The sequence below is a fragment of the Solanum verrucosum genome, unplaced genomic scaffold (genome assembly GCF_900185275.1).
Source record: "Solanum verrucosum unplaced genomic scaffold, falcon-dt-bn FXZP01000060.1, whole genome shotgun sequence".
In the NCBI taxonomy this organism is placed as follows: domain Eukaryota; kingdom Viridiplantae; phylum Streptophyta; class Magnoliopsida; order Solanales; family Solanaceae; genus Solanum; species Solanum verrucosum.
The window spans coordinates 9569519-9592142 of NW_026020129.1; the positions used below are offsets into that span (position 1 = coordinate 9569519).

A 22624-nucleotide genomic window follows, 5' to 3' on the forward strand; every position below is an offset into this window, starting at 1 on the left:
TTTGTCATATATATGTTGCAGGCAAAAAAAAATATATTAATCAATCTAGGATATAACATTATTGATTTTTTTTGTTGGTTTCTCAATCAACATTCGGTATTAGAGCTCGACTAAATTTGAATTCGCATCAAGAAATTCCATATTAGGGAGTAAAATGCTCCCTAACAAAGATCACTCCGTAACCAAAAAGACTCTCAAACACGAGACATCTAATTAAGCATGACGAAGTACCTATCACTCTATCACAACTGGTCTGGGTGGTATTAATGATCTAAGGTACTTTGACACGTAACACTTAAAAAAGGATTTAATCCCTAATATGGGCCTTACTTGTCATATTTAGGCCCAAGTATTAGCTATTTGATTTATGGGCTCAATCTTACCAAACTACTAATATTAAGGATTGGACCCATTCAATCTGAAACTTAACATTTTAGCCAAATCTGGAATTTGAACTTATAACCTCAAACAAGTAACATTTGGAGTCGATGAGTTTCAAAATGAGTGTGATATATACACAACTTCGAGTTAAACGCAATGAATTCAGTTAAATCCATTTCCGTCTCTAATTTGGAGAATCTCGGTTCGACGCAAGGAAAAACATTTGAAAGCAATTCAAAATAAATAAATAACGAAAGTGAAGAAGTCATGATAAAATACTAAAGAAAGTAACGATTATACACTAATTACTTCTATACATTAAATTTGACATAGCTACTAGCCTCAATTCTATCTCTAAAAACTCACTAAGTAGTGATTATACACTAATTAATTACGATTAAGCAGAAAAGTATGTGAAAACTACGTTATTATCCCCAAAAGAAGCAGAATTTGTTTTGCAAATATAGCCACTTTAGAGGATTGTGATGATTTCCCTCCACCTATTTTTCTTTCTTTTTTATCCGAACGAAACACCTCATTACTTTTTTCTGTAGTAGCAGCAGAAGCAGTTTTTTTCTCGAGTCTTCGTTGAATAACATATTCTTCGGGAATATACACATCCATGATATTTTTTTGAAAGTGAGAAGCAAAAATGTTCACTCAAAAAATGAATGTAATTATTTCTTGAGATTATAGAATAAGGTATAGAAGGTGCAATTTATACAAAGTGAAAATTAAATATTCCATGGGCTTGGGAACCAATGTTTTGTAGTAAACCAGCAGCAACAATTTTTGAATTTTGTTGGTATCAAATATTCCTAGGTGCGCAGTGTACATGTGTTTGTTGGTTCTCGAGATTTCTCTTTACAAGAAAACATGCACAAAGAAAGTGTGATTTCATCCTTTTTTTTAAAATAAAAATTAAAAATTGTCGGTGTATTATTCGAAATTGTTCAATTTTATCATCCGTTAGGCTTAAGGATGTGTTTTGTACGAAGGAAAATAGACCTTATTCTGGCTTGGTTCAAAATGGAATGAATTTATAATTTGATGATTGAGTCGATCATTCCTATTTTTGGTAGAACAAATTTATTACTTCTGTGGTATCGGTTAGTAAGAGGGATCGTGAACTAAGAACTAGACATGTTTTTGGGAAAATAAATTAGTGTCTTACTTAATTATTTCCTAATGTTTGATAGATAAACAAAAGAATATTATCACAAAAGTATTTATATATAATCTAGTAAAATATTATAGGGTGGGATGGGGGTTCGGGGGTGGTGAGGGTGGGATGGATAAGGAGTTGAGAGCGTTGGGTGGGTAAGAAAAAACGATGATAAACTTAGAATAATGTCGTTTCACTTATGAGACTTGTTTTTTTCCTATAAAGCTAATTATTTAGATACACTCTAGTTTGCAAATTATGAATCTTATTCAAATTTTGGTGCGTCCTGTAATGACCCTAAAGGTCATTTTTAGAAATTTTCATAAAATGACCGTTTCACCCCACCCGATAGTTGCCCCGAGTCCTAATTGTTGTATTTTTGAAGTTGGTTTGAAGAAAAATTGATGAAAAGTTGAGTTTTTAAGAGTTAAAGTTTGGTTAAAAGTGCTATTTCGAGTCATTTGGAGTTTCGAGACTCGAATCGGATTTCCGTCGATTCCAGCAGTTTTAGAATGTCGAAATGGGTTTATGAGAATTTACGGAATCGAATTTGGAGTTAAAACGAAGATTTGAGGTCCTAAGTTGCAAAAATTGTGAAATTTTGATCAAGAGTTGACTTTGGTCAACAAACGAGGTTCTGGTGCTCGAAATGGAATTTCGAGGGCACCGTTGGATTCAGGGAGTGATTCTAAGTCTAGAATGAGTCTTAGTTGAATTTTTAGAGGCCCCGAGTGCATTTCGAGTTTTTGAGCCTAAAGTTAGTTTCTTGACGCCTTATCGGATACCGGGTCAAGGAGACCTCAAATTCAAATTCCGACGATTTCATTGAGTCCGAAATGTCATTTTTAAGCTAGTAGCATATTTGGTTTGTGTTCGGGAAGTGCCAAATGAGTTTTGGGTGAGCTTTTAATCTTCTTGGATGCTTTGACACTATTTCAGCAAATTGTGACAACTAAAGGGTTCATTATTAGTTTTAAAGGTCGAAAAATTATTCCGAAGGTTCTGAAATTTTGAGCATGAATTATAAGACTTATCTGAAAATTTTGGTGCATTTTCGCTAACCCGAGATTGGACTTTTATCGCAAATAAGAAATAATTGTTTATCGAGTAGAAATGATATTTGACTGGGCAAACAAGCATGAAATTGAGCTCCGATTGAACGAACAGGTCCGTATCATTATTTAAGACATTTACAAAAAAGAATCGGGTCATTTCACTATCGTATGAGGAAATTACGGCCTTTTTAGTGAAGGATTAACTGCTGTTTTTCTGGTGCATAACAGTCATGCACTGTTATAAAAATCTCAGACTGTGTTCATTTGGTATTTTGAGCATATCGGGAGTTCTAGAGATCGGAATGGAGTGATTCTTACGGGTTTCTTCTTGAATTAATATGAGGGTTAGTATTCAATCTTCAATTCGACATTTTCTCATAATTTCTTTATCTGGTTTATTTTCCCTATCCGTAAGTTTCTTGGGAAAAATTGGGGTTTTATCGATTTGGACTCCCTTTTTGATGAAAAAGGTATATTTACGATTCTTATGTTATAAGTAAACTGATTTTAACATAAAATTATTGATTCATCGATTATTTTCATCATATTAACCGCGTACAATTTGGACTTTCCCGGTAAAGTTAAAGTTTGATAAATTGAGAATTTCAAGGTCGATCTTAACTCCGTTTTTGATGAAATTTCATATTTGAACTTATCTAAGCATGGGTAAGATGTTTTTCAAGAAATATTTCATTTTCGAGTTGGGGTTTCAGATTTGAATATTTTGGGCTTCTTCAAGAACATGGATTTTCCTTCAAATTGAGTTTGTGAACTCATTTCAACTCCTTTTTCGAAACGGTTTTCACTATTGGATTCTAAATTTCTTGGGGAACATTTTTCACTAAAAATTTCCAGATTTCGAGAATATTTTCCGAAACGAGATTTTTGACCATTTTACCCTTGTTCTCCAAATTTCACGATATTGGTGTTGTTAGATTCGTATTGATTGTGGTATTCCATTTATGAATAGATTGTGGTGATTTGGAGCGTGCTCGGAAGGGTAAAACTCAAATTTGAGTTACTAGTAGAAGTGTTTTGAGGCAAGTGACTTCTAAACTTTGTTAAACTCTTAAATTACGCATGACTACTTTCCTAATTGTGTTGGGGAGTAAGGGGGATTGAGGATGGGTTTTATTTTTTGATTGAAATTATTGTAAATGAAAGATGGAGAATAAAACGAGCTAAATGTGTTATATGTGACTTGAATTTGTTGAATAAGTCATGTGATAACTGATATTGAGGGGATAGAAGAGCATGAGTAGGCTATGATTGATACAGACATTGTGATTGAGACAGATGATGTGTAATACTATGATGTGGTCGTGATATGGTTGTGATTGAGACATATGATGTGTAATACTATGATGTGGTCGTGATATGGTTGTGATTGAGACAGATGATGTGTAATACTATGATGTGGTCGTGATATGGTTGTGATTGAGAGAGATGATGTGTAATACTATGATGTGATCGTGATATGATTGTGATTGATGACATGTGCATATTCATTATTCATCCCATGTGTGAACTATCTGTTGCATGAGTTCTGAGACACTGATATGAGGATGAATGGATATGAGACACAGTTGAGACTAGCTCCGGCTAGAGATATATGAGATGGACTAGCTCCGGCTAGCGATTTGGATGCCGATGGGATCTGGTTCCGGCGGTGATACATGGTCCATGTGTGGCCCCCATAGGTTCTGATTTGAGTATTCAGCGCAGACTGATTACGTCAACAGATGTGTATCGTAGGACAGACATGCATCACGACTACATGACATCATTATTGCATTTACATCGCATTTGACTTCATCTTTGTCTGTGGTGTGTGGATTTTACCTATTTGACCCTCTTCATGTGATATATGATCTATTTGCTCTTATATGAGGATATGAGGTTGATGTTGAGACACTGTTGGATATATCTGTTGATTATGAATTGTGTAGTATAGGTTGTTGGTTCGCTATTAGAATGAAGTTTCGGTGGTTCGGTTGGGATTGAAAGGAGTTGCTTGTAGCTGCTAGTTTAGCTTAGTTTAGTGTTACTTGCGAGTACCTGTGGTTTTCGGTACTCACCCTTGCTTCTACACAATTGTGTAGGTTGACAACTCTCTCTCAGATTTGGCTTAGTATTTTCTTTAGCAGATTGAGCTTCGGGACATACTCGAGAGGTAGCGATTCATTCCAGACGTGCCCTTGAGTTATCTTTACTTTCAGTTTTGTTCTATTCGAGAACTATACTCTGAGACTTGTATATTTTTATTCGAATTCTGTATTTAGAGGTTTGTACATGTGACAACCAAATTCTGGGTAGTGTTGAGTTTTAATTAAAGTCTTTCGCTTATTTATTATCTTTTATTCTCATATTTCTACTTCTCTATCGTTGTGGTTGGGTTAGGCTGACGTGTCCGGTGGGAAATGGACACGTGCCATCACATTCGGATTTGGGGTGTGACACGTCCAGATACATGTATTTCGGGATAAATATGGTCAAAATTAGGTGTAATTTGTTCTAGAAACATTGTATCCAAGTGGATTTGCAAGTATCTGGGATACATAACAAATCTCACTGGTCTCCCTTCCTATTTTGCTCACTCCTATGTATCTGATACCCTAGATACATCTAAATCACATTAGATACATGTACAAATCTCACTCATCTCCCTCTCATTTTGCTCGCTACTCTCTCCTATGTATCTGGTACCCTAGATACATGTGAATCAGGACAGATACATGCATACAAATACATGTATCTAGTGTGATTTGCAAGTATCTGGGATACATGACTATCCCACTCACCTCCCTCCCCATTTCGCTCGCTTCTCTCCTTATTTCAGTGTATCTGGTAGCAAAAATACATGTATCTAGGTGTATCTTTCTATATATATATATATACTAGACATCGGAGCCCGTGCTAGCACGGGTCTAATATGTATCATTTTTTGTTTCAATTTATGTGACAAAGACAAAATTAAAGAGTTAATCAAACTTTAATATTAATTTAAAATAGTTTAAATTTTTAATTATTGTTAACTATGGTAAAAAAAATTTTTATGTCTTTTAACATTCTAAATTACTAATTATTGTTGTATGATTTGTGATATCTTTTACGCAATTTTGAAATAATAAAGGTTATTTCTTCTTTCTCAATTTATGTGGTACTAATAAAATTTTGAGATTCAATCCATTTTTTTGTCTTTAAAATATTCTATTGTTAATTACTGTAAATTATTGTATTTTCTAAGTAATTTTCAAATAATATATATTATTTCATTTGTCCAATTTATGTGTCACCGATAAAATTTGAAGAGTTAATCAGATCTTTTACATATTTTTATATCTTTTGAATATTTAAGTAAATAATTATTGTGATTTATAATATTTTATACAATTATTTTTTTTAAAATAAACAACAAACAAAACGAATTCATCATAGGAAAATTACCAAAGCATCCTTGAATACATCAATAATGGGTCCCACTTTTTGCTTAAAAAATATGCATATTGAGAGGATATTTTTGTCCAAAGTGGAAATAGAATAAGTATAAAACATTAAAGTCTTTTAAAATTTAAAATTGTTAATTCTTATTGTATGATTTGTAATATTTTTACATCATTTTCAAATAATAGAGGTCATTTCTTCTTTCTCAATTTATGTAGTACTAAAAAAAATTTGAGATTCAATCAATTTTTTTTGTCTTTGAAATATTTCTAGATGTTAATTACTGTAATTTATAGTACTTTCTAAGAAATTTTCAAATAATATATATTATTTCATTTGTCCCAATTTATGTGTCACCGGTAAAATTTGAAGAGTCAATCAGATCTTTTATATATTTTTATATCTTTTAAATATTTAAGTAATTAATTATCGTGATTCATAATATTTTATATAGTTATTTAGTATAGTAAAATAAATTTAAAAGAAACAAACAAAACGAATTCATCATAGGAAATTACCAAAGCATCCTTCAATACATCAATAATGGGTCCGACTTTTTGTTTTTAAGAAATTGCACATTCAAAGGATATTTTTGTTCAAAGTGGAAATATTGTGTAAAAAATGTGTATTTATTGTGATTTTGAATGTTTTGTGGGGTAATAGGACGCACGCAAAGTTAAGGTGTCTTTTGAAAATCTGGGACAATTTCAAGTATCACTTAATGTTTTTCCTCAAAATCTAATTTACTTTCGTAAATAATGTTTTTTCTCAAAATCTAATTTACTTTCGTAAACTATGTGTCAGATCAAAATCAGATTAACAAATTCAAAAGGAATGAGTAATAAATAGCTCATACAATGACATATTTATTATTTAACTAAATAATAAATATGTAACTAAAAATCTTGTTAGCTTTTGGTTGAAAGCTAACAAAATATAGTTACAATGTAACTAAATACTTTATATATATTTGCATTGTGGCTTCTTATATATATATATATATATTATTACTATATAAGAAGAGAGAATAACCAACCACAACAACTCAACATGTGTTCCAATAAGAAGAGGGACCAATATATTTATAAAAAGAAATGACATATAAAATAAAATAGAGAGAGTATTATTTTTGGAAAATGAAAAAGGACAAAACACATATAAAATTAAAAGACATATAAAAAAAAGTTGGTTTAACTCTCAAACATAAAAAGTAACATAAGTTATTAAAAACTTTAATAAAAAGTACTATAATTTACAATAAATAATAACTTAAAATATCTACAATACAAAAAAAAAGGTTAATTGTTGTACTGCTTCTGTCACATAAATTAGGATTGGGATGATTTTAAAATTTTAATTTTGGTTATACATTATAAAATAGCCCAAAAATTGAATGATATGATTTTTTTAAAAATAACCGAATGAATCGTCCTATCGATAACCCTAATGTTACTTCTACCCTGTTTATTTTTACTTAAATTTAGAAAGATATGCTTCATTTCTACCCTCAATCTTATCGCTACATTTATTTGCTATTTAAATTGAAATTAAAAAGACAAATGACAAATAAGTTTCTATATTAGCTCACTTATGAGCAAAATATATTATAACAATCTTTACTAATTTTATAACAATACATAAACTATACTCCCTCCGTCCCATATTAGATGGGCACTTCCAACTTTACACGGTGATTAAGAAATCATTAATACATTGGAAGACTTCGCCATTTTGCCCTTTGTTTATATCAATGCACATTGAAATGAGTTACAAAAAATACACATACAATATAGGAATGGTCATATTAATTGTAGGGGTAAAATGGAAAAGAATTAATTAATTCTATCCTAATTTAATAAGTGCTCAAATAATATGAAAAAAATATTTTTAGTAAGATTCTCATCTAATATGGGACGGAGAGAGTATTAGTTTTTGAAAATGGAAAAAGACAAAACACATACGGAGTATAAAATTAAAAGACATATAAAAAAAAGTTGGTTTAACTCTCAAACATAAAAAGTAACATATGTTATTCAAAACTTTAATAAAAAGTACCATAATTTACAATAAATAATAACTTAAAATATCTACAAGACAACAAAAAAAAGACTAATTTTTGTACTGCTTGTGTCACATAAATTAGGATTGGGATGCTTTTAAAATTTTAATTTTGGTTATACATTATAAAATAGCCCAAAAATTGAATGATATAATTTTTTTAAAAATAACCGAATGAATCGTTCTATTGATAACCCTAATGTTACTTCTACTCTGTTTATTTTTACTTAAATTTACAAAGATATGTTTCATTTCTACTCTCAATCTTATCGCTACATTTATTTGCTATTTAAAATTGAAATTAAAAAGACAAATGACAAATAAGTTTCTATATTAGCTCACTTATGAGCAAAATATATTATAACAATCTTTACTAATTTTATAACAATACATAAACTATAATCCCTCCGTCTCATATTAGATGGACACTTTCAACTTTAGACGGTGATTAAGAAATCATCAATACATTGGAAGACTTCACCATTTTGCCCTTTGTTTATATCAATGCACATTGAAATGAGTTACAAAAAATACACATACAATATAGGAATGGTCATATTAATTGTAGGGGTAAAATGAAAAATAATTAATTAATTTTATCCTAATTTAATAAGTGCTCAAATAATATGAAAAAAATATTTTTAGTAAGATTCTCATTTAATATGGGACGGAGAGAGTAACAATATAACTTTATTAATATTGGGCCCGGGCAGCGCCCGGGCTTTCTTTACTAGTATATATATATATATATGATAGGAAACTTTTAATTAGTGTGTGATAAGATACGTAATATTTTTAAAATATAAACAATAATAATATATAGTAATAGAGTATGTCTAATATATAAATTATATAAAAAATAAAATTCGACAAAAGTTAGAAGGTTGGTTAATTATGATTTATAAATATAAACAATTATATAGCTCAATTTGACTCAACTCATTCAGCCCAAGTAATCCACTCATAACTCAACATATTTTGACCGTTTAAATTCAGTCAAATAAGTGCATATCTCTTGGCTTAGTAGATTCAATTAAATTTACTGGTATTTATGGCCAGATTATTTTTGGACTATACATACAAGAGAACAGTCAATATTTCATTTACAAGAATTAATCTTCCTAGATTATGTTAATTAATCATGCTTTAAAAATCACAGTAATTTAATACTAATCATGTATAATGCCCATTTTAGAACTCCTCTATAGAAAAATTTTAAGTGGAAAATTTGATTGGTGATCAAAAACTTCAATCCTCAAACATCTTGTAAATCAAGTAAGTTTAATTAATCTTTAGTAAATTCATTTTTGTGTTAATTATTTGTGTTCTTTAAATATTACTAGTTTTTTTGTTTGTTGGTATATATAGATATTAAGTATTAATGCGTGTAGATATTATTTTAATTTATGGTTGCAGACTATGTTGATTCGCCAAAAAATTGTTCGACAAACTTTGTTGGTGTTATATTTTATTCTGAGTTACGACGGAGTTGAAGGAAAAATAAAGTTATCCAAACTAGAGGATTCGGAGTTGGAGAAGCAACTTAAACTTTTGAACAAGCCAGCTATCAAAATAATTAAGGTATATATTATAATTCTTTAGTGTTGTTGTACCTTTTATACATTGTTTCTAACTTCATATTTATCTAGAAAAAAATACTTCTTTTACAATGTTTTAAATGCAGACAAAATATGGAGATACTTATGATTGTGTAGATTTCTATAAACAACCTGCATTTGATCACCCTTTGTTAAAGAGTCACAATTTTCATCCCAAGGCATGTTTCATACTCTAGATCTTTTCATTTTACTTTCAATTTTCTTGATAATTATTTAGAATTGTTGATTAACACGATGTAAGTTATTGATGAACAGATGAAACCTACTTTAACTAGAAGAGCGCAAAATCCAGATATCTCATCAACGGCTAACAAGTCTTCGAGCATATGGTTAAAGGATAATGGTTGTCCTTTGGGAACTGTTCCGATTAGAAGAATTACTAAAGATGATCTTATTAGACAAAGACATATTCCGCCACCGGAGGGTACCTTTGAATCCCCATTGACTAATGTAGGATAATGTTACCCCAAACCATTGATTATCTTAAGTAAAATTCATTTTTAACAAAATAGAAACAAAAATAATTGACCATTTGTATATGCTATTGTTTCTACAGATCAATAATAATCGTGAGCCAAAAACAAGTAACATATCCTCACAGGGATACAAGGTACACAAATATAATTTTTTTTTTCCTTAATGACAAACATTAAAGGTCTTTGATTTGCCATTTTGGGCATTAAAAAAAATACAAATAGTTAAATAAATGGATTATTGGAAATTGGAATTATATTGAGCACTCATTTTCTCAATTTATCCTGGGTCCCAAATTTATTGTACCCAAAAGACAAAAAAAGTTATTTTTAAAATAAGATTTTCGATGAACATATATATATATATAGCTAGTTCCGATAAAATTATAATAAGTTAACAAAATCTTTTTCATATTCAGCTTGCAATAGTTCAAATCCATATGATCCAAATAATAAGTTTGCTGGAGCTGGAATGTCTGCAAGTTTATGGAATCCTCGTATTGAAAGTCAACAACACACTGCATGTCGACTGAAAATTCAGAAAGGATCAAATATTTTACAAGTTGGTTGGAGAGTAAGCTTAACAAGTTGTTTATTAATATACTTTTTTTTACTTTCAATATATAGCTAGTTTCTTTTATATTTAGGTGTGTGTGTGTGTGGGGGGGGGGGGGGGGGGGGGGGTTGGATTGAGTGAGAATTGAATAGGTTAGAACCGCTATCATGAGCTCTCATATTCAATCTTGATAAGTCTAATCTATGTTTTCAGGTGGATCCAGCACTATATGGCGATACTAAAACTAGATCTTTTATACATTTTCAGGTATTTCATTCGTAGATATGTTAATGATTTTCGTTTTGTGGTCTTGAAAGTGATCGATCTAGCTAATTACTTCAATTTAAAAGAGTTTATACATATTGTATATTTCCTAGGCTGGCAATATTCATTGTTTCAATACGCTATGCCCTGGATTTATCATAGTTAATAGAGATTTTCCCGTTGATGCTAGTTTTGACAACTTTCAACATCGTGGAGATAAAAGCGCATCGGAAATCACAATGTTCATTGATCGGGTACATATATCTTTTTTTTTTCTTTTGCATTTTTGAAGATTTTAGTTGATATTTGAATAACATATTTGCACTTTTTAGAATTTGAAAGGTTGTAAATACCAAAATAATAAACTTTTTTCTTAAAAAAAAGGATTTCGTCAATGGAAATTGGTGGCTTCTGTACGATGAAAGCAATGTAGAAGTTGGCTTTTGGCCTCAGAAGATTTTCACTGAGTTGAGAAGCTTTGCTGATAATGTCGAGTGGGGAGGAGTAGCATATAGTGAGCCAGGTGTGCCTGAACATCCGATGGGCTCAAGATGTTTTCCTATTGGAGATCCTAATTATGATGCTTATTGTAGGAGATTTAACGTTTTAAATGATAAAGGGGAAACAATACATATAGACAAAACGAACGTACGTGTTGATGATCCTAATCACTATGGTCTTATGGATGTACCACATTGGAGAGGTGGAAAATATCAACATATGGCATTTTATGGAGGACCTGGTGGGTTCGAGACATTATGTTAATTGCTAAAAGAGAGTAATTTCTTTATTGATTTTATCGATCTCCTCGTTTTTTGCAAATTGATATCATGTGCGATATACAAAATTTATGTATGATGCCCAAAATGCACGTGCGATGCACGCTGAAATTAATTTTTATTATCTTACATGAAACCTATATCAAGGATTTAAGATTTGATATGATTTTGCTATTCCCCTTTGTCTTGTTTTGCTCATATAGTTTTACAAGTGGCTTGTTAATTTCCTAGTAGTCATTAAATAATTAGTGGAGTTTATATAGGGTCATTTACACTTCCATCCCTATTTTCCGTTCGTCTTTAATTTATCCCTTTCACAATAAATATTCTATTCATTGAACCTAAGTCTATATTTTCATATCATAATATTATACAAATTATTTAAATATTTTGGGCGGGAATAAATTTTATATTTGGATTCCTCTTATGACCGTAGTTGTCACTTAAAATTAGAACAACAAAATTATCTTTTAAGAAGTAATGTATTTAATAATAAAATAAAGAAATTGCGAGCTAAATCCACCAAAAGAGTTATGAAATTGTAAATTAATCAAGAGTTGCGCGATATTTTAGTAGATACTAAAAATAAAAATTGTCATAGTAAAAATTATAAGGCTTACACTTGTGCACTCTCACCAGGTCCTCCATAAAAAACATAAAAGGAAGACTTTGAACCAATCCATAGAGGCTTGAATAAAACCTTGTATAAATTAGGATTATCGATATGTGTGATTGTTTTATCTACTGCAATTGTCTTTCCTTTCACGTCTAATATTGCAATTTTCTTACAATAAGCATCATAACCGGAGTTTTCAATGGGAAAGAAACTTGAGCCCATGGGAGGTTCAGCTACATCTGTTGGACTATATGCAACTCCTCCCCAATTAATGGATTTGGCAAAACCTGCCAAGCCAGTACGCGTGAAGATCTTTCGTGGTCAAAAACCAACTTCTGTATAGTCATTTTCCAATAAAAGTCACCAATTTCCGTTGACTAGATCCTTATTTTGTAAAAATAAAGTAATAAATATATGTTAATGTCTATATTAATTATAAATAATGAAAAAGAAGAGAAAAATAATATGTACCCGCTCAATGTACATTGTGTCCTCCCATATTGTTCCTCCACGTTGTGAAATATGATCCTCGTATGACACATCAAGAGGTATTTCACTATCTACTTGTATAAAGCCAGGACATAACGTATTAAAACAATGAACTTTACCAGCCTAAAAATTAGAGAAATATATATATATCAAATATAAAAACTCTTGTAACTTGAGGAAAATAATTGAACCATAAGACATATAGTTCTAGTTTTCATGAATCATGGTGGAAATCCTTACCTGAAAATGTATAAAAAGTCGTGTTTTGATATCCCCGTATAATATTGGATCCACCTAAAATATGAAATGTAGATATACAATTATGATATTCGAGCATGAGCATTGACAAAATTTGCACCTCCTTCTGAGAAGTAATTAAATTAGGAATGATAAAAATAAATTGAAACCTACTCTCCAACCAACTTGTATGATATCAGATTCAGATTGAATTTTTAGTCGACAAGCACTATGTTGTTGACCTTTAACATGAGGATTGTACACGCTAGTTATCATCCCACCTCCCCCAAATCTAATAGATGGATCGCTTGGAGTCCGAGCTGTTGCAACCTGAATAAATAAATATTTTATATCGATCCATAAGGAGATCAAATTAAAGTTGAAAATAATAATAATTAAAGACTAACGTAATATTGTACCTTATATCCTTGTGAAGACATGTATCTTTCTTTTGGCTCACTAATATTGTTGTTGCCCTGCATTAGATGGAAATCAATATACAATAATTGAAGACTAAGTTTATTTATATTTGTCAAGGAATAATTTTTTTTCTTATCTATAAATGTATAAATAAATACTTTATTTGTTAGAATCTATTTATAATAAGTAAAATAATAATTTTCTCAAGTTTAGGTATGAATTTCTAAAGCAATAACGATAAATTGTTCATGAATTATCTTACGGGCAACAAATTGATCATCGAATGGGACATTTTCTGGCGGTGGCATACGTCTATGTCTTATAAGATCATCCTTCGTAATTCTTTTTATCGGAACAGTTCCAGAAGGGCACCCTCCATCTTCTGACAGTTGTGTCAATGACTTACTAGAGGTGGAAGCACTTGAGTTTTGCTTTATCCTCAATAAATTAGGTTTCATCTATTCAACCAAACTTTCAATTGTAAGTCAATAATATCATATCCCTGTAAAAATTTAAAAAAAAAGGAAAAGAGGGTAGAATATGCCTTAGGGTGAAAATTATGATCCTTTAATAACGGATGATCAAATCCAAGTTGTTTGTAGAAATCTATACAATCGTATATATCTCCATATTTAGTCTGTGAAAAAAAAGAATTATCAAATAAAATTACCAAAACAGATAGAACATTAGGTCCATTTACTACCCAAAAACCATGTGAAAGATCGAGGAAGATTTGATTATTTTTTTTACCCTACAAAAGAGTTATTATAAAATAAAAATAGTAATGTCACAAGAGACTTACAAATATAATGAATCAAAAACAAATACCTTAATTATTTTTACTGATGGCTTGTTCAAAAATTTTAATTGTTTCTCTAACTCAATATCTTCGAATTTGGATAGTTTTTTGTCTCCTCGTACTCCATTATAACTCAAAAACAAATATAGCACCAATAAAACAGCTTGTCGTACAATTTTTTGATCCATCTTGAATTAATTATTTTTTGTAGGCAGTAATGTAAGGCCTTTTCAAAAAAATATAAACTTTGAACATGATGAAGAAAGCGTTATATAGTAGTGAAGAAAATATTGAATTGACTACTATAACAAGATATTCAATTAATGTAATCTTCTAAATCATGATTGATCAAAATCTACAAAGAGTTTTATTTAATAAATGTTGACTATTCAATTTTAAGGAATATCCAAAAATAACAATTTGAATAAATTTCATCAGATAACAAAATTTAAAAAGATTTTCAGTTACGCGTACACAATAAAGCAGCTTGTTGATTTTTGGTGGTTGGGTCCAAATAGTAACATTATCACTTGATTAATGAATATATAACAAAAAAATTCATGAAAAAGAGAACTTGTAGAAAAATGAACCTAGCCTTTCAAAGTTCTTCTACCAATCTCCATTTCTGGAGTCTATTTTCATCCCACATATTCGATATCTGCATTAGAGTTCGATTAATTTGGATCCAAATGTAACGACCCTCTTAGTCGTTTTATGTATTTTAATCATTAGTTTTTTTTTATTAGCCCTTTTTAGTAGTTTTTCTAAATAAGTTATGACTTACAAGAATGAGTGGAATGATTTTCAGATTTAATAAAAGATTATTTTTGTTGCTAATAATAATAGAAAAGGAAAATAAATAAATAAATAATAAAAGGAAAAAAAAAAGAAATAAAAGGGTAAATGTTGCTGATTGTTGTGAACAACAGCAGTTCACTTGCGCAGCCGAGAAAAAGAAATAGAAAGGGTTGGAATACTCACCTGCGCCGTCGACAAGAGCATTCAGGTGAGAATTGTATCTCCAAATCTAGTGATTTTACAATTAAAGGCTTAGGCGAGAGAACAAACATATTACATTGACGTTAATGAAGTAATATGATAGTGGGATGGCAGGAGATTGTTGTTGTTGTGTATATTATTAGATAGGATTCAATTTTTAATAGTTAAATAGTGGTTAATAATGATTGGCAAGACCTTAGTTTAATGATTAGGTAATAATGGCCTAAATGATTGGAAGGAATATTGGTGGTGAATTGATGATTTCATGTTGTAACTTCCAGCGAATGAATTAAGGATTCACAAACTTTATTCGTCTTGGATATTTTGTTCTTTATCCGTATACTTATTATATTATAATTCAAAGTTTTTCTATACTGAAATAAGTAATTAAATATAATGGTATAAACTTATATGAATACCATTAGGTTGATATATGGAGAAATTGGAACTTAACCCTAGATTTGAAATTTGGAGAAAATTGAAGAGTTGACATGTTATTGGTATCAAGATTAGGAATTTGATTATAAACTTGGGTGAATTTTTGGGTCAAAGCTAAACACATAGTAATATGAGTGTTGTTAGTTTTGGAAATCTTACTGTGGTCATTCATTTGAATAGATTGCTTAGAGTTGGAAGTTCAACGAAAAGGGAAGGCTCAAGTTCCGGAGTGAATTCTTGATTGATTAAGGCAAGTGGATTTCTAAACCCTTGTTAAGCGTATGGAATTCGTGTATTTCCTTGTGGTATATGTTTGGGAGTAATGTGATCAATTATTTGTGTAATGTGTTGAGAATTGTTTGAAAGACTTGTTGAATCATCGTTGAACTTGTGATTTGTGCAATGTTATGAAAATGGTCATCTCCTCATTATTTGTGTGAACATGTCATTTGCATTATTCTGAGACATGGTTGTGACAAGTGTTATGTGCATTGAGAAAGAATAAGAAATTAAGAAGGATGTACCATTTCGAGGGATGTATCGCGCGCCGCGATGGATACTATATTTCGAGGGACGTGTCGCGCGCCGCGACGGATATTATATTTCGAGGGACGTATCGCGCGCCGCGATGGATGCATGGACAGATATGTCCCCCATGGGTCCCGGACTGAGAGACAGCGGGTGTGTATCATTAGGTCAGACATGCATCACTATAATTGACATTGCATTTCATTGCATTGCACATTTTTATTATTAATGAATTTGATCTTGTGTGTTGCTGATCTTGTGAGTGCCTTTCTGTGAAATTGGTTATTGACGAATATTGAGGTGTATTGAGAATATATGACCTGTTAGAGTGCTATTGTTGAGTTGTATGCTTTGTAAATTGTAAATTGTTAGGTTGGGTTGGTTTTATGCAGGTTGTAGTTATGGAGGTTAGGATGGGGTGTAAGGAGTACCCGTATTCTGTACTCTTAGCTTGTGTTTAGAGGTTTGCTTGTTGAGTACCGTGTGGTTTGGTACTCACCCCTTGCTTCTACAATCTTTTGTAGGTTACGAGCCCGGATCTTCGTGATACCTTCAATTCTCTTCGTTTCCGAGGTTTTCTGTGGAGATCTGAGAGGTAGCTGTTTGTCATCTCAGCGAACCTTCTTACTCCTGTTTATGATTTTGTTTTTACTTGAAAGACAACGTCATTTGAGACTTGCGTATTTTCTTTCAATTGTAGTATTTACATTAGAGGCTTGTGCACGTGACAACCAGGTTTTGGGGATTTAATTAAGTTGACTTGTTTTCGTAATAGTAATTGCTATTGAACTTTGCTTTATTTCCGCACTTTATCAAAATGATTGGGTTTTAGGCTGACTTGTCTTGGTGGGATACGACGAGTGCCATCACATCCATTTTTGGGTCGTGACAAAATGGTATCAGAGCCCCAGGTTCATAGGTCTCACGTGCATACAAGCCGAGTCTACATAGAGTCTCAAGGATCGGTACGGAGACGTCTGTACTTATCTCTGAGAGGCTATAAAGACTATTAGGAAACTTCCTTTTTGTTCATTCTTTCTCATCGTGCGTGGTTACCTTCTTTAGTACTGAGCTATTGTATACTCTTTTGACAGATGACGAGGACTAGAGCGACTATTACTGGTGGTAGAGGGGAGGCACTTCCCTAGGCAGTTGTTGAGGCCACAACTAGGGGTAGGGGTAGAGCCCGAGCTAGAGGTCGTGCTCGTGGAACGACACTAGGCAGAGGTCGTGGCCGTGGAACAGCACCAGTTAGAGGTCGTACTAGAGAGGCCTCTCCTGAGCCTCAGATTGATGACAGAGAGGACCAGGTTCCTTCAGAGCCTGCAGTCACACCTTTGCTTCAGGATACATTATTGAGGGTGTTAAGTGTGCTTGAGAGCTTTACTCAGGGTGGTGGTGCGACCACTACACCACAAGACTCTCAGATTAGAGAGGGAACTCAGACCCAAGAGCAGCAAGAAGCTCCAGTTATGCATGATGCGGTGGGGCAGCCACCAAAGGGTCCCATGGTTGAGAATGATCTTGCACCAACAATTGGGGGTCAAGGTGCACCATTGGTTGTTCTGACAGAAGATGAACAGCGTAGGTATGAGAAATTTCGAAAGATGGACCCACCTCAGTTTCAGGGTGGGAAGAGTGAGGATGCTCATGAGTTTCTGACTACATGCCGAGAGTTGCTAGAGGTTGTTGGATTAGCTGAGTCACATGGGGTTCGATATGCTACACTCCAGCTTCGTGGGCCAGCGAGAGAGTGGTGGAGAACTTATTCGGGGGCTTTGCCAGTTGGATCTCCTCCAGTGACTTGGGAGAGGTTTTCCAGTGCCTTTCATGACCGTTTTATCCCTTGGAGCGTGAGAGAGGAGAGTCGTTTGAGGTTTGAGAATCTGAGACAGGACAACTTATCAGTTACAGAGTATGAGGCCTGTTTTTGCCAGTTGTCTAGGCATGCTTTGGCCATTATTCCAGACGAGACAGAGAGGATCCGTAGATTCGTGAGGGGGTTGACTTTCTCTATCAGATCGGCTATGTTTAGAGCATCTAGAGAGGGGGCTTCCTTCCAATCCATTGTTAGTGCCGCTAAAGAGGCGGAATTGATGGAGAGAGAAGAGTTTGGGGACCCTAAAGATGCATGGATAGATATGTCCCCCATGGGTCCCGGACTGAGAGACAACGGGTGTGTATCATTAGGTCAGACATGCATCACTATAATTGACATTGCATTTCATTGCATTGCACATTTTTATTATTAATGAATTTGATCTTGTGTGTTGCTGATCTTGTGAGTGCCTTTATGTGAAATTGGTTATTGACGAATATTGAGGTGTATTGAGAATATATGACCTGTTAGAGTGCTATTGTTGAGTTGTATGCTTTGTAAATTGTAAATTGTTAGGTTGGGTTGGTTTTATGCAGGTTGTAGTTATGGAGGTTAGGATGGGGTGTAAGGAGTACCCGTATTCTGTACTCTTAGCTTGTGTTTAGAGGTTTGCTTGTTGAGTACCGTGTGGTTTGGTACTCACCCCTTGCTTCTACAATCTTTTGTAGGTTACGAGCCCGGATCTTCGTGATACCTTCAATTCTCTTCGTTTCCGAGGTTTTCTGTGGAGATCTGAGAGGTAGCTGTTTGTCATCTCAGCGAACCTTCTTACTCCTGTTTATGATTTTGTTTTTACTTGAAAGACAACGTCATTTGAGACTTGCGTATTTTCTTTCAATTGTAGTATTTACATTAGAGGCTTGTGCACGTGACAACCAGGTTTTGGGGATTTAATTAAGTTGACTTGTTTTCGTAATAGTAATTGCTATTGAACTTTGCTTTATTTCCGCACTTTATCAAAATGATTGGGTTTTAGGCTGACTTGTCTTGGTGGGATACGACGAGTGCCATCACATCCATTTTTGGGTCGTGACACCACACCATGTAAGGCCTTGACCAAATTGTATATCCTCACACTCCTAAAAAAATATAGAGATTTAGCATGTAAAAAAAGAGAAAATTTAGAAATACCAAAGATAATAGACATAATAAGGCTCTATATATAGCTATAGTTTTGGTAATTGCGCTGCATAACTAACCTTTGATATGGCGACTGCGGTATATTTCACTTGCGAATATACAAACGGGGTAATATATACAAATTTTGTATTTATACATTTAAGAATTTTTCAGAACTCTGTTTCGATATTTCGCTTGCCAATATACAAATAAGGTAATTTATTATGAATTTTTCATAAATCCTATACAAATAGCCAGGGTAAGAATATACAAATTTTGAATTTATACAATCAAGAATCGAATTATAAAAATCTAAATTTATACAATTAGAGAAATATACAAATTCTTTATACAATTAGGAAATCGAATAGCAAAATTTCGCGAACGGTAATCTTTTGAAGTACAATGGTCAACAAATTAATATACAAAAGTCTTTTATTTAATAAATGTTAATAGCTAATATTCAAAATAATAATCTGAACATATACCGAATTCACAAAAAAAAATCAATTGACGCTGATTGTGATTTGTGAATGTGCGATTCAAAATACTAGAATTTATACATGGTATTGTTTTTTCTCACACTACTAAGAAAATCGAGATTATTAAGCAGATAAGAAATGCAAGTTAAGATTCGATAAAAAAAACTATTCAAATATATATTTATCAAGAAATCTCGATATTGAAAATTAATACTTTTATAGGAGTAATTAACAAGAATTACACTTGTGCTTTATTACCAGGTCCACCATAAAGAACATAAAGAAAATTGTTTGAATCTTCCAATAGATATTTGAATAGAACTTTATATGCTAAAATATTATCAGTATACCAAAATATATTATGTATTCCAACTGAATATCCTTCCTCATTTGAAAATGCAATGCTCCTACAATACCCATCAAAAGAAGAATTTCCTATGGGAAAATAGCTTGAACCCATCGGGGGTTCAGGTACACCTGGTGGATTGTATACTGATCCTCCCCACTCAATTTTTGTAGCAAATTGTGCCAACTCGGTGAAGATAATATTCGGCCAATAACCAACTAGATCATATTTTTGTCCCAATAGAAGCCACCAGTGTCCATAGGCTTGATCCTTATAAATGTACATTAGGATCTCCCATGTCTTCACTCCACGTTGTGTAATGTGCTCGAATGAACTATCAAGAGGTATATCAGGGTTTACTTGCACAAAGCCGGGGCATAATGTATTGAAACATTGGGTTTCACCTACCTAGAAAACTTAAAAGACATATCTTTAGTGGCGTAATCAAAATTTATACTAAAAGGAAATTCAAAACATGAAGAAATAAACATACAAACAAGTCAAAGAAAATTCAACACTTATTATATATACATAAAAATAATTTTTTGTAGAAGGAGATCCCAATTGTCCATACCTAGCACTTGAATTCTTGTACATGAAGGAAAATTATATATAGCTAAACCAATAGACATAGTAGCTTCATGAACGCGATAATGAAATCATCAGAGTACTAAGACAAGTTACCTGATAATGTATGAAAAGTCTAGTTTTATTATCCCCATATAATGTTGGATCTACCTGAAATACGAAATAACAATATTGTAATAAGAGGGTATAAATTTATATTAAGACCTATAATTGACATTTTAGAGATATTTTTCTATGAAGCAATTAAATTATGTGTGGAAACGATTAGTTATACTTACCCTCCAACCAACTTGTAAGATTTCCGATCCTTTTTCAATTCTTATTCGACTAGCACTACTTTGTTTGCCTTCAACGTGAGGATTGAACAAACTAGTTGTCATTCCAGCTCCCGTATACTTTGTAGTTGACTCTTTTGGAGTTCGAACTATTGCACGCTAAATATAAAAATAAATTTTGTAATTAACTTTTACAAATCATATATCCAAAGTATGGTTAGCCCTAAAAGGCAAATGCATAGACTTTGAAAGCACAATTTGATATTTTGAAAGGAAAAAGAAACTCCAAATTGTAAATTAAACTTGTTGCATTTGATATTTCAAATCAAACTAAAATAAAAGGATAAGAAAAAATGGAAATATGACAATATTTTCATAGTTATATACCTTATATCCATAAGAAGGCATGTAGCTTGCTTTTTGCTCACTATTGTCATTGCTCTGCAATATATGAGTTTAGCCACAACCATTAAAAAAAATTAAACTTTTTTTATGAAATCTTAAATTGTTAAAAGCATTAAATTGTTCATAAATTATTTTATGCCTACATATTCGTTGTCGAAGATGGCAGGTTCCGGTGATGGCAGATCTCTTTGTCTTATAAGATCATCCTTTGTGATTTTCTTAATGGGAACAGTTCCAGAAGGACAACCTCCATCTTTTGACCATACTGTCAGTAACCTATTAGTTGTTGAGTCATATGAATTTTGTTTTATCATGGATAAAGTAGGTTCCATCTGTTAATTCAAATATTTAATTGTATGTCAATAATATCATATATGTGTACAAAAACAATTAAAGTAAAAAGAGTAGAAATATGCCTTAGGATGAAAATTATGGTCCTTCAACAATGGGTGATCAAACGCATGTTGTTTGTAAAAATCAACACAGTCGTATGTATCTCCATATTTAGTCTGTGAACAAAAAAAAATCATAAATAAGATACCTAAATTATAGTAGTTATACATCTTGCTATTCAATATGTACCTTTTAAATACAAAACAATATAACAAAAATAAATTTTCGTAGATCATAACATTACAATTATTTTTTAAAAAAAATTGTTGGCATTCGAATTTGAAAAGTCTAAATTGGTTTTGATATACACATTGGTATGCCTTTAGTCAAAAAAAAAAAAAACTATAATATAGAGGGTTCAATTTTCAAATACAATAAAAAAAATTAAAGAAAATATCCATGTGAAAGAGGAATATTTTCAAATAAAAATAATAAATATCTCGTGAGACTTATAAATACTATAAATGAACAAAAATCAAATACCTTAATTGTTTTGATTGCTGGTTTATTCAAAAGTTTCAGTTGATTTTCTAGCTCCCTATCTTCCAATTTGGATAACTCTTCTTCCCCTTGGACTCCATTATAACTTAAAAATAAACATAACATTAATAAAATTTGTCGAACAATTCTTTGATTCATCTTTAAGTTATTCATCATTTTGCAACTATAAGGACTTTGCTACTATGAGGAAGGTGTTATATAAGGCTAGGTATGGAAAAGATTTAAAGTAATTTACCATATAAAATATTGAATATAATTGATGTAATTTTCTCTAGCATGGTCAACAAAATGTTCAAAAAGTTATCTATATTTAATA

General features: G+C 31.9%; 1 protein-coding gene and 2 pseudogenes across 1 annotated transcript; 1 reads left to right on the top strand and 2 right to left on the bottom strand.

Annotated features, from left to right (window-relative positions):
- The first annotated feature begins 500 nt into the window (after positions 1 to 500).
- Positions 501 to 11780, top strand: LOC125826736 (uncharacterized; annotated as a pseudogene).
- Positions 11781 to 12410: 630 nt separating this feature from the next.
- Positions 12411 to 15004, bottom strand: LOC125826737 (uncharacterized; annotated as a pseudogene).
- A 5034-nt stretch (positions 15005 to 20038) lies between these two features.
- LOC125826739 (uncharacterized) lies at positions 20039 to 22464 on the bottom strand. Its single transcript, XM_049506080.1, has 7 exons — positions 22291 to 22464; positions 21831 to 21923; positions 21558 to 21746; positions 21397 to 21450; positions 21013 to 21168; positions 20831 to 20884; positions 20039 to 20554 (listed from the first exon to the last, which is right to left on the bottom strand). The coding sequence occupies exons 1-7, from the start codon at positions 22462 to 22464 to the stop codon at positions 20039 to 20041; spliced, it is 1236 nt and encodes a 411-aa protein (XP_049362037.1).
- Between the last annotated feature and the right edge of the window lie 160 nt (positions 22465 to 22624).

Coding starts and splice junctions, on each gene's coding strand:
- LOC125826739 (XM_049506080.1), bottom strand. CDS start 22,464: ATGATGAATAACTTAAAGATGAATCAAAGAATTGTTCGACAAATTTTA. Junction 21,451..21,557: donor CCATCTTCGACAACGAATAT/GTAGGCATAAAA, acceptor CATATATTGCAG/AGCAATGACAATAGTGAGCA. Junction 21,169..21,396: donor TGCCTTCTTATGGATATAAG/GTATATAACTAT, acceptor TTTTATATTTAG/CGTGCAATAGTTCGAACTCC.